This window comes from Mugil cephalus, chromosome 7, assembly GCF_022458985.1.
Source record: "Mugil cephalus isolate CIBA_MC_2020 chromosome 7, CIBA_Mcephalus_1.1, whole genome shotgun sequence".
NCBI lineage: Eukaryota > Metazoa > Chordata > Actinopteri > Mugiliformes > Mugilidae > Mugil > Mugil cephalus.
This window is the reverse complement of record NC_061776.1, coordinates 24,540,405-24,552,654: the sequence shown is the minus strand read 5'-3', so window position 1 is coordinate 24,552,654 and position 12,250 is coordinate 24,540,405. Positions and strand designations below refer to the sequence as shown.

At 41.7% G+C, this 12,250-nt stretch overlaps 1 protein-coding gene across 1 annotated transcript; it reads left to right on the top strand.

Moving 5' to 3' along the window:
* The first annotated feature begins 625 nt into the window (after positions 1-625).
* Positions 626-12,023, top strand: LOC125010746 (cysteine-rich secretory protein LCCL domain-containing 1-like). The gene is made up of 15 exons (XM_047589535.1): positions 626-1,056; positions 1,665-1,970; positions 6,164-6,282; positions 7,451-7,583; positions 7,673-7,788; positions 8,004-8,104; positions 8,283-8,450; positions 8,562-8,622; positions 8,741-8,807; positions 8,892-9,022; positions 9,496-9,539; positions 9,643-9,715; positions 9,862-9,931; positions 10,493-10,626; positions 10,788-12,023. The coding sequence occupies exons 2-15, from the start codon at positions 1,704-1,706 to the stop codon at positions 10,837-10,839; spliced, it is 1,536 nt and encodes a 511-aa protein (XP_047445491.1). The 5' UTR covers positions 626-1,056; positions 1,665-1,703; the 3' UTR covers positions 10,840-12,023.
* Positions 12,024-12,250: the final 227 nt, after the last annotated feature.

Below are 12,250 nucleotides of genomic sequence, written 5' to 3'. Positions count from 1 at the left end.
ATTGGAGTAGAGGAGCAAAGAAGAGAGAAAACACAAACACACACAAACTTCCGCAAACTTTCACAAATGTTCCAGTGTGCGTTAAGGTAGATGAATCAGGGCTTTGTGGTCGTTTGGCAGGAGGAATACTGGCCACCCTGCTGGCTGCTACCACCTCTATTGCTGCTGCCATTCTCCCGAATGGCAGGAGGAGCTCTGCACAAAAGGAACACACCACTCACACATGATCGGATGTGTGGTGAGTTTGTGCAAATTGTGCAGCTCATTCATAACTTATTTTTCTATCCAAATTTGATAGAAAATGAAACACAAGCACTATACAGATACTGCTGCGTTGCTGGCATTATGATGAAAGAAAATAATTGTTTTCTCATTCCAGAACCTGAAATGCCTCAGAGCTTCTGGGACATTCACTTAAGACTGTAGTTTATTTTAATGTGTACATTTGCAGAGTAGACCTTGTCCTCCTGTCAAATGAAAAAAAAAATAAAAATAAAAAATTCAAACAGCAAAGTGGGCAATATTTGTTACGCGAGTGGGCTGCTCTCATAACATCCCCAAGTTTACCCTCGCGTCATTTCTAGGGCGATCAGGTGCCTCCTCAAATAGATCCAACTCCAAGCTCCAACAGAAGTGCCAGCCTGAGCGTGCGTGTAAGGTAAGAGGGGAGCAAGCGAGGTAGAGTTCTTTTTTCTTTTCTTTTTTCTTTTTTTTTTTTTTTTTTTTGCAGAGGCGTGGTCGGCTGCGTTGCGCGTTGCTAAGCGCCAATTTGGCATATAAGCGCAAAAAAATGAGCCGCGGCCCCCGTGCAGCCCGCAGTGCGCTGAAAGAGCCGAGGAATTCAGCAGGTACCTATAGACGTTCGTGAGCAGCCTTTTCTCAAGCGTGGATGGACAGTCCGAGAGAAAGACCACTGCCTGAGCTGGCTTTGAGTGATGGGTGGATTTAAAGGCTGGATTGGAAAACTCTCACCCCGCAGTAGTCTCGGTTAACCTGCAGCTAGACACCCGGAATATCAGACTACACCTGGGAGATACTTTCATCGCTAATTTAGAGGTAAGCTTTTTCTACACATCGTGTGAAAGTTTCACATCATATTTTCATCTCCCATTGCTGAATAATAAATTGAACAAAACATTGATTGAAAATGATTTTTTTGTTCAATTAATTATTCAATTACTATTTTGTGTTCAAATATGTGAGTATGTCAATGTATTTTAGCTGTTATGTAATGTAATCTCCGCGCTTTCATGCCATAAATGTATGCCTGGAGGGCATGTATAGCGCGTATAGGGCAGCCACTCCAGCGTGCACACTAAATCTCGCCCTGTGAAACTTAACGTGTGAAATCTTGGTTTACACTGGTCCTACTGTGTGTACCGATGCAGTGACCCACAGATGCACCCAGGCTGCTGAAAGCTGTGTCAGAGTCTCTGCTTGAAGTGAAGTCCCCCATAATTAAAGCATTATTAAACGCAGACAGACAGGGCACAGATTCAAGGCTCTTCTTATTAAATATGGTCCAGTGCAGGCAGCAGATGATTAATGGACACTGGTAGAAATGATAACATCTAGACTGGGTGCGTGTGAAAGATGTGTGCAAGCTAGGCATGCAGCAAGCAGACTGAAGCTGACTGGTAAAGTACTCTCCCTGACTCCTGCAGGCAAGTCGCGCTCCTCATAGTGTCCGAATTTTGCCCATCATGAGGAGGTCTCTTCCGGTCGCTGGCTGGGTTAGAGCAGCAAGCTTGTTCCTGTGCTTGACGCAGACAGCCCTGGCCATGGTCCTCACCAACTCCACGCGGCTCGAGTCCATCCTGGACAAGTACAGGAACAAGGATGAGGAGTGGTGGAAGGCCAGGTCAAGAGGGAGGAGGGCCATCAGCGAGGGAGACATGCACCTCATCCTGGACCTGCACAACAAGCTGAGAGGTCAGGTGTATCCTCCTGCCTCCAACATGGAGTACATGGTAAGTGCAAGGGGATGCGCCCTGCAGTGTAGGTAAATCTACTGGATACATCTCAACATTCAAAAAGTAGGGTCAATAAAACACCGTGACAATCAGCCAGGATACAACATTGTCCTACATCAAATCATACATACATTTTAATCTTTGTAAAACCGGACACATCCTCCTCTATTGCAAGTGACCAGTGTGTCTGACTCACTACCATCTGCAGTAGTAACACAGAGTTGGAAAAGATGAACATAGATAGCATCCACATGGGGTTTGGCTGATATATTGCTGAGAGACATTGACTAGTAGTAGCCTGGATTCATGTAAACTTCATGTAAAAATCGGTTTACACTACCAGGCACAGTAATGACCATGGGAAATTACTGTAATCACAATATACTCCTGTTGACTTGTGCTTTGAATTGAATAAATCTAAAAAACAGTGTTCAACAAAAGATGTTGTAATGATTTGAAAAGTGTAGGGTGGTCATGAATTATCAGCATACCTCAGGGATGGCGCTAAAGCATTTCAAGCAATGATGTTATAATAAGTATTTAAATGGTTCTTTGAGCACAAGGAGCTGTGGACAAGAGGTGGTAGAGTGAGCTGCTACCTATGTATATGCCATATGCTCAAGGTATCATCTAATTACTTTGATACGTGGTTGGATATGAGGCTCCTTTGACTTGCACAGAACACAGACTAACAGACTGACAGCGTCAACCACATGCTGGATGAGAATGGAAACCTAACAGATGTATGGACGATATCTGATTGTCAGTTTTATGCTGCCCCTGGACCAGGACGCCATGCACCTGTGACAGACAGAGCAGAGCACTTCTTGACACTTGTGATGCAGGAGGGAAGAAGAGAAAACGAGACCTGCAAGCCAAAGCCACCGTCTAGCTTTCTCTGGCTTCTGCCTCCTGCCTGCCTGCCCTTGCTGACCCTGGACCAGATCCAGCTTTCACCCCGCAGTGTCGCCCTGCCCTCTGCCTCAACCACCCTGCCCTCCCTCCACCTCTCTTTTCTTGCCCTGCTTATCCTTTCTGTATCACTCCATTTCTCATCTTGCTGACTCTTTTTTTTTTCTTTTTTCCTGCCTTGCTCATTCGCTTGCACGATCTCCGAGCTTTTCCCTTGGGGTTTTCTTCACCCTCCTCCACATTCTCTCTCTCCTCCACCTCCCGACTCGCCATCCGTGTTATTTTTTGTTCAACTCTCCGTGCATCTCATTTTGGGTCCCGGAGCGGTGAATCTATTTCAAACATGTCAGGCCTCGTCCTTTGAAGTGCAGGGGAAATGTACGTTATGTACACTAATCGAGTGTTTCTTTAGCGAGAGCTACTATTACAGATGATAATGATGTGGTTAAGACAGGGGACTGATGAGGGCCGAGTGTTTGGTTTTCAGATTGTAGGATACAGAGGCCACAGGAGCTGCACCTCGTCTGCATAGCTGACTCTGACTTTTTTGATTTCATACAAAAACTATCCAGCAAATGCCTTGAGCGCTGCTTGCGTCAGTTACGTCACGTCACTTCTTGGCCTTCAGATCGTCTTGAGAAACAGAGACCTCTTTAAAGGTTTGCCTAATCACAACCGCTTACCATACTGCAGACTGAATCACAAGCATTTATGGGGTGGGTTTCTTATGCATTGAGATACTAAAGAAAAGATTCCTGTTTTCTTCTTCAGTGTTTGTCTTCGAGCTGCCTTGAGCACTCGTCCAAAAGCAACGCCTGTAAGAATGCAAACTGAGCACCTAGCGCTGTAGCATAGGTGGTCCCGGCACATGACTGGGAGCAGGTCTGTATTTTGGAAACTTAATGCTCTTTGGAATGCAAAAGGAGATTGTCAGTTGTTACCATGACCTCTCTCTGAAGGCTGCCGGGCAGTCCATCTTCCCCTCTGCTGGGTAATTGAGGGCGAAGAATAACAAGAATCCGGGGAGAATAATGAGCTGGTTGAGGTCATTAGCACCCACCGTAGATTGTTTGCAGTGAAAGCTTTGCGCTGAACTCAAATTCCGTTATAACCCGAAGAGGTAGTGACACGTGGACTGCTCAGGTGGGCAACATGGCAAAATGAGAAGGATTTCTGGGAGTTGTTGGCAGAGGGCACCATTGTTTGTACCTGTTGCAGATACCACAACCAAAGAAGGGTGAAAATTCTTAACCATCTTAAGGTATAGAAATGTAGATAGGCATGCACATTTCCATGAACGCATTAGTGGTGCTGTACATGAAAAAGGTAAGTCAAAGTAGCTGTAAGGAAGGAAAGCTTAATTCTTGGTTACTTTCACACATCTGCACACCTGGCTGTATGAAGTTATTGTTGAGGTGGCAGCTCTGGAAAGCTACAGGAATGATCAGACACAATTCGTCTTGGCTAATGCTGATGTCAGAAAGGCAGGGAGGATAATTCATTTCTCTGATCTGCAAATGGTATTTTTAAAGTCCAGTTGAAATCCAAAGACATATTTAGTTTAGTCTGTTAAAACAGCACTGTCTATGAGAAGGAATACTTTATCTTTATTTTTTATCTGCATTTTTTTTTTTTGCTTTGGCGGGTCATACCGAACGTTTCATTCGCCATTGTTGACAGTGAAGCAGGACAGAGAAACAAAAATTAAACTGACTCGACTAGAATTTTTAAAGAGAGCCAGACTGAGGAGTGGATAAGCATAAATGGCTCGCACCAGCGTAGACTATGTACGTAGGTTCCACTGCCTATGTCCGGCACAGACATAAACCACACTTTAGTACGACTGAACATCAGTGGAAGGACACCACTGATGTTCAGTCAAACCATCAACATGAGCCAAACTACTATATCAGTTCACTTCGGCAAAGCCATGAACCAATGCCATGAACTGACAAATGAAGAATTTATACTTTTGATCTGGACATTTTTCTGGTGTCGGGTTTCCTCTGTCCAACCTAATGATAACATAATCTTTTTACTCAAGTTAAACAAAAATACATTGAAAATTGGCATGAAGACAACGCTCCCTAACATCTGCAACATAATGTAACATTCCTGGAAAAATACCATATCACATGACAACATCAAGGAGTCTGCGTTGGTAAATCAGCCAAAGCTGGATTGTGGCCAGAGAACTAAGGACTCAAAATATCACTTTTCCAATCAGGCCTGAACTGTAAGCAGCACCGCAGTGAACGGGCAACAGTGTGCGCAGTGTGTTAGCCTTACACTTAACATATGGAACGCATTATGGTGATCTAGCACAGCAGTTTCAAGTCCACACTTAAGCATTATCCTATTAGTTTTGACGTGTGATAGCCGTAATGAAGCTAAACAGCACACCAACAGCAGAGCACACTGCACCTATTCTTTTCTCTCCGCAACAAAGTCAACAATAAATTAACTTTTGCCGCAACATTTATATTGCTCGACCCTGTACTTACAGTCTGCTTTTCAGCTTTGTTTAAAGCTAGAAGTGCGCTAATAGTTTTCAGGTATTTTGGCTTCAGTTCAGCTGTTTCTGGTAAGCATTTTACGGTAAAGATGGCATCAAGCCCCCAAACAGAGACTTTCTGTGCAGCTATTTCATTTTATTTTATTTGTTTTTTTTGCTTTCTTTCCCTCTGAGATTGTTTTAATGAGACCAGAACTTACTGGAAACAAGATACGAAACAACCACACTGAACAGTAGCACACAGCTGCAAGCTGATGTGGTGGCCTCTCGTGTATGTGTCTGTGTGTAAGAGAGTGTGTGTTTAATAGGAGAGGCCTAGTTTTGACTATACTGTGTCAAATTTGCGAGAGGCATGCGTACAGCTACAGTACTTTCAAGTGAAGTGCCGGTTCATCTCCCAGGTTCATGTCGCCTCAAACTTGCAGGCTTGCTTTCAGAGTTGGGTGGAATTTACGAGGTGGTTTATTTTCCTTGAAGAGAATGACGAGGTATCTTAAGTTGTAAAGACGACCAATTAAAGGCACAGTGATGGTAAGCGGTCACTCACTGTAAACCACTTCAGTCAGGAGACTTTCCAGTTTGCAAACTGCAAAGTTGCAAAGCTTCTCTAGACTAATCATGTCTGAGATCCTGCTGCCCAGGACAAAACTAATATTCCCTGACAAAATATTAGCTACTTACCCTCAATGCTGACTGAGTTCAGCCTTACAAACACAAATACCATTGTACCTAAGAACCAGTGTGTTTTGTGCTTTTCTTTCAGGTATGGGATTATGAGTTGGAGAGGAGCGCAGAGCACTGGGCACATACCTGCCGATGGGAACATGGGCCGAGCCACATGTTGACACAAATAGGCCAAAATCTTGGAACGCATTGGGGCAGGTTGGTATGTGCAAAAATAGGAGGAGGGAGTTTGAGGTAGTTGGTCAGACAGTGGTTATCTCATAAAAAACACTGTCTTTTTCCACATTAGTGCAATGTCAATTTCAGTTAGCACAAAATCCATGTACTCTGTTTTTTTTTTTCTTTTACTAAAATGTAATGGAATGTATCTGCTTTTAAAGTCCACTTGCCACATAACTCTGGCAAGTGTTACGTGACATATCACTCCTCACTTACCCTGAAAATGACTTGTAGCTTGTTGGTCTTTCACAGGTAGTCTAAACATGTTATTGTTCCCTGAGAGGATTCTCATTTCTTTGTTTTATTAGTAAAGCTACAATGAACAGCTTGTTGGTTCAACCACTGTTCTAAACTGGATGCCGTACCTGTACTGGTGCTGTTAAAACTACCAACCTAAAGCTTTATAAACTGCAAAATACAAAAAGAATTTTCTTTTCTTTTTCTTTATTTTTTTTTAACTCAGGATTGACTTGTATCTTGAAATCTGTTTCTTGCCAGGAACCACAAACTTCCTGGAATTGTCACTGTCTCTTGCCTGGCAGTTTATCAGAACCAGGAAATAATGTGGCAAATAACCTTGTTCAAAACAAAGGATTGTTTCCATGTTGGTTTCTATGCAAAATGAACAAGTCGGGTATTTGAAAGGGTTACATAGCAAGCTTCAGAAATGTTAGATTTTGTCAGACAAAGTCAGACAGACCTCCATGCGGTCTTTGAGCTTAACTATGCTAAGTTGATGCTCATATATATGATCCAGAATTGGGAGTGAACAGAGGTTTGTTTCAGTGTGCCAAGCTTTCCCTTTAGTAGATACTTTCCTGCTAAAACAAAATAAAACAGAGCTAAAATGATATAGAATATAGGACTTGACAAGACTTCAAATGAATAGAAATGTTTGCTGGATGAGTTTGTTAGCACTTCCAGAAACTTTAAAAGGTGATAATGTGTCAGCGTTTTCTGCGATAAGTGTTGTTTAACATAGTGAACCTGGAAGAGGCCCGGAGTTCCCCATTCTTTCAGATCCCCTGCTACTGGAAACTATGCTCTTCAGTTACATTGCTAACAATTTAACACTGCCAGAGAACTCCTATACTCCTATATTTATTGTGTTTTTGTCGACACAGTAACAACTTTTCTGCCACTTTAGGGACCGACCACCTACCTACCACGTTCAGGCCTGGTATGATGAGGTGAGGCACTACAGCTACCCCTACTCCCAGGAGTGTAACCCACACTGTCCACTCAGATGTTCAGGACCTGTTTGTACACACTACACTCAGGTAAGGACATAAGATCCGGCTGCATGCTCCAAATAATGTGTAAGGATCATAGATCAGTTCACGCCACCTGAATGTTTTTTCTTTTCCAGTTGGTGTGGGCAACAAGTAATCGTATTGGTTGTGCCATCAATGTGTGCTACAACATGAACGTCTGGGGAATGATCTGGGCCAAAGCAGTCTATCTGGTCTGCAACTACTCTCCGCCGTAAGTTTTAAATCATTTACTAATAAGACTTCATTAAGCATAATACATGATAGTGATATGTGGAGACACCAAAGGCCTGTCATCAGCAGCTTGCATATGACATTGATAAAAATCAGTGGTTCAAGAAAAGGAACTGGCCACAAAGGATGCAGTCATCCTGTAATTTTTTTTTGGCTCAAAACATTTATGTCTCTTAATGGTCTTCTTTTTTTCAGGGGAAACTGGTGGGGTCATGCTCCATACAAATATGGAAGTCCTTGTTCTGCCTGTCCAGCAAGCTACGCAGGAGGTTGCAGGGATAACCTCTGCTATAAAGGTGGATCCTTTTATTTGCCATGATTTTTTAAATTGGCAACTACTGTAATTGGCAAAAACTGTACCATTTCCACATTTAAATGGAATGCCATATAAACAGTAGTGTAACTTGAGGGGGATGCTAAAATCTAGGGGCACAGAACAATAACATCATGTGGTTCTGCTTCTGTGTTTCTTAGACGGAGGTGTTGACAGGCGTCCAGCTCCTGAGCTCGAGGAGACCAACTACATTGAACCTGAACCAGAACCGGTAAGGGATAGAGAGCCTCAACCCAGGGCCCAGTCACCCGACCCCCCGTCCAATGACAACCATGAGAGAAACCAGGTTGTCAGCACAGAGCAGATGTGTAAGGATTTTCCTAAAGTACTACAGTACACGTCTCAAAGCAACATTTAAAATCACATGTATGTGGTTTTACTAGTATTACAGTCTTTTTTTTTTTTTTTTGTTACATAAGGCCAACAAGTCAACTGTGACACCAAGTTGAGGGATCAATGCAAGGGAACAACCTGCAACAGGTAAAAGCTGAAAACAATGACCAACTGCAAATAACGCTGTTTATACATATCCTGTGGTTTATTGCATAGTATAGCATCAGTACCATAGTGTTCACTTCACTGTTGTTTCCTCCCATAGATATGAGTGTCCACCTGGTTGCCTTGATAGGCCTGGGAAAGTAGTGGGATCTGCCTATTATGACATGGTAAATAATCATCACTTACCAGCCACCAAAGGGTTTATTGCATTTATTAATATACTGTATGAAAAGATTGTGTTTGTCTTCCAGCAATCCAGCGTGTGTGGAGCTGGTTTACACTCCGGTGTTATTGATAATGATGGTGGCTGGCTGGATGTGACCAGACTCGGCAGAAAACAACATTTCTCCAAATCATACAAGAATGGTATTCAATCTGTCGGGTAGGAATCAGTCTTTCTATTAAGTTTACTTGTTAATCAAGTCATTTTGATTCAGTTCAAGAACAAGTAGAACTCAGCTTATATGGAGGGACCTGTCTGTCTGCTGTAGAGACAGAAAAAGAAAGAAGAGACAAGAGCACTGGGAGGAATGAGATAAACATACAGGGGGAGGCAGTTAACCCGCTATACAGTAGTGGCACACAATTGCATGAGTAGTAATGGAGAAGAAATTATATATGAAATTAGAGGATGGGAGCCAGAGAAAAGAAAGTAGAGGATAGGAGCTCGATATAAGAGACAAGAGTGTAGCAGCGGCCTAGGCCTATAGCAGCATAACTAAGAAATGGTTCAGTCCAGCCCTAACTACAAGCTTTATCAAAAAAGTTTAGAGAGGCTTGATAGCCATTTGCCTTTATTACTACTTATATTCTGTCATGGAGGATGATTTTAAGAAGTTTTGTTTAACTTCACAGAAAAAACAGAAGTGCAAATTCCTTCAAAGTTGAGACGGTGCCTGGTAAGAACGCCACTTCACAATTACATTTCACTGTCTGGTCATCATCTGTGTAGAGAAATACTGAAGGGCCACTTTTATGTGCTTTGTCAATTTTTTCTCCTAGTCAAGGCTGTGAGATGTGATACTACAGTGGCGCTTTTCTGCCCTTTTAAGAAACCTGTACGACACTGTCCAAGGTAAAATGCTTTAAATTTAGTTAAGGACCATTGGAGCTATATTATTTGCTGTGTGTACTGGAGTTTCAAATGGTATCTGCTTTACGATTTATTGTTTTCTGGTTCATCTGATTAAATCTAAGTCTATGGCTTGACCTTGTTTCCAGGTTGTATTGTCCTAGGAACTGTTTGCGTGATAGTGAAGCCCGGGTCATTGGGACAAAATACTACTCAGATGTAAGTTGTTGTATCACTATCCTCAAGTCAACTGACTGACCAATGGATGGATGGATGGATGGATGGAAGATATTGCACAATATTACTGAATACAATTCAACGCACACTTTGGACATCACTGCTTAGCATCTAGCCGTTTAATTCTTTGGAGAATAGGGCAGAGTCGTCTTGGGGTTTTTCAATATTTTATGAATAACCAGATGTTTCACAGTACCCCCATGGGTTTACTTAAGGAACTGGATGTGGTGCCATCACTCTTCCTCACCGTCTAAAAATCACAATTATTAAAGCCACGTCTATAAACGTTGGCAGAACACCTCCAACTACCAACAAATAGAGGGTTAATAATTGTAAAACCTCTCTAGTTCCTAGAAAAGTTTTATTTTGCTCTAGGGTCCTATCAGGAACCCATGGATGAGGTCAATCTGGAAATGCTAATGTGCACGTGGAGTGCAACACGAATACAAACCTGAGATATTTTGTGAGTGACAGAGTGTGCGCTACCTTTAACACATCTGTGGTTACCATTCATCGGTTTGTTCATTTGTCTACTGAATGTAGAAATCCAGTATCTGCAGAGCAGCCATTCATGCTGGAGTGATCCAGAATGAGTCAGGAGGTTACCTCGATGTGATGCCAGTGGACAGACGGAGGCAGTATAGCGGCAGTTATCAGAATGGGATCACCTCTGAGAGGTAACACCTTCTGGATTTCAGATGGGATACGTTTGTTTCAGCATTGCATATTGTGTATCACATATAAGCCATGTTTACATACAAATATATCATTGCTTTTCTCTCTCTCTCTCTCTCTCTCTCTCTCTACATATATATATCTCCTTCTATTCTGTTTCCAGTGTACTCAACCCCACAGGAGGAAAAGCCTTCCGAGTTTTTGCAGTCATCTGAAAAACCAGACATGACCACTTCACACGAACAAATCCATCCATTATCAACGTGCAACCTACAATTGTGTTCATTCCTTCAGTAAATAAATCAGCCTTTCTGCTCCTGGCACTAAAAGTGTAACATGCTATTATTCAAGGCTTCCCCTTCAGCTTTGATCACGAGTGAATCACTGTCCAGTTACAGCGTAGCAAAGGATGTTTTGGCGAATGAGGAACTTGGCTGTCTTTAGCCTTCTGTCTCACCCTAAACCTACAGAGCTAACCCTAATAGCACACAGGGGGTGCCACGCATCTTTGGCAGACAACACGTCATGACATCAGGTATTTTAACACTCAAAGCTGAAAATACAGCACCAGATTTAGCACCATTCCAATGGACTCCTCTAATTTCAAGCTTGAACGTAAAAGTCTAAATCGAGATGTAGAATACATCATTTGTAAGATTCACAAGGTTAAAAAATGGTGTAGTCTCACCAATGAAAACAAAGTGAGATGATAAGTCATGATACATTCAATTCAACCCACTTTACACACTTGCCCAAAACCCATAATGACCATCTATGGAGGAGTTATTATTTAAGTTTGCATCATAAATACAATGGGGTTATAAAACTAAAACATTTGGTCAAATTCGATTATTTTTTTTTTATTTAGATACATAGATGTGTTTCATAGTGACACTCAACACTGGAATTGGAGTCATTATTATTTAGTCATTTAGTTGTTTTTCTTTTTAATAAGCCTGTGCAGGGTTTATTAAACAGTCACCATACATTACAGTACATTATCTGGTTACAGTGGTAATATACAGCATAGCAATGATACAGATTGTATTTTTTTTGTGTGTGTGTGTATGATGATGTTGTAAATAATATTGAGGTGCTTGCTGTTGTTGCCTTTTTCATTTACATTTTGCCAGCCGCACAAATCCAACCAGTGTTAATAAATGGCGAGAGCTTCTGCATGCAAAACATATATTTGTAACTTTGGCTTTTATTTGTATGAAGGACAGATTCCACCATCATGTCAGTGTATTCACATGTCTGTAAATATTTTGTGTGTAACATACATATCTATATTTTTTGTTTTGTGCTGCTTATTCAGCTTTTGTTTATACATTTATATAAATGGAACCTGGCTGGCCAGGTATGTGCATGGCAGAATCTATTAAAAGACTTAAAATATGTGATTCTTCACGGATGTTTCTTTGTTTTTCGCATTATTTGTCATCATATTAGAGATGCAGTATTATAAAAACAGGAAATTTTCCAAGTTTCAAGTTTGAGAAAATATATAATGGTTTAGCAACAACCCAAACAGCGGTTAAGTCTCGCTAACCCCAAGTTACAGGCTTCAATCGGCTCCTTTGTTTACATTGTATTGCATTACACTTGTTTTCAGTTTTTGCAGAT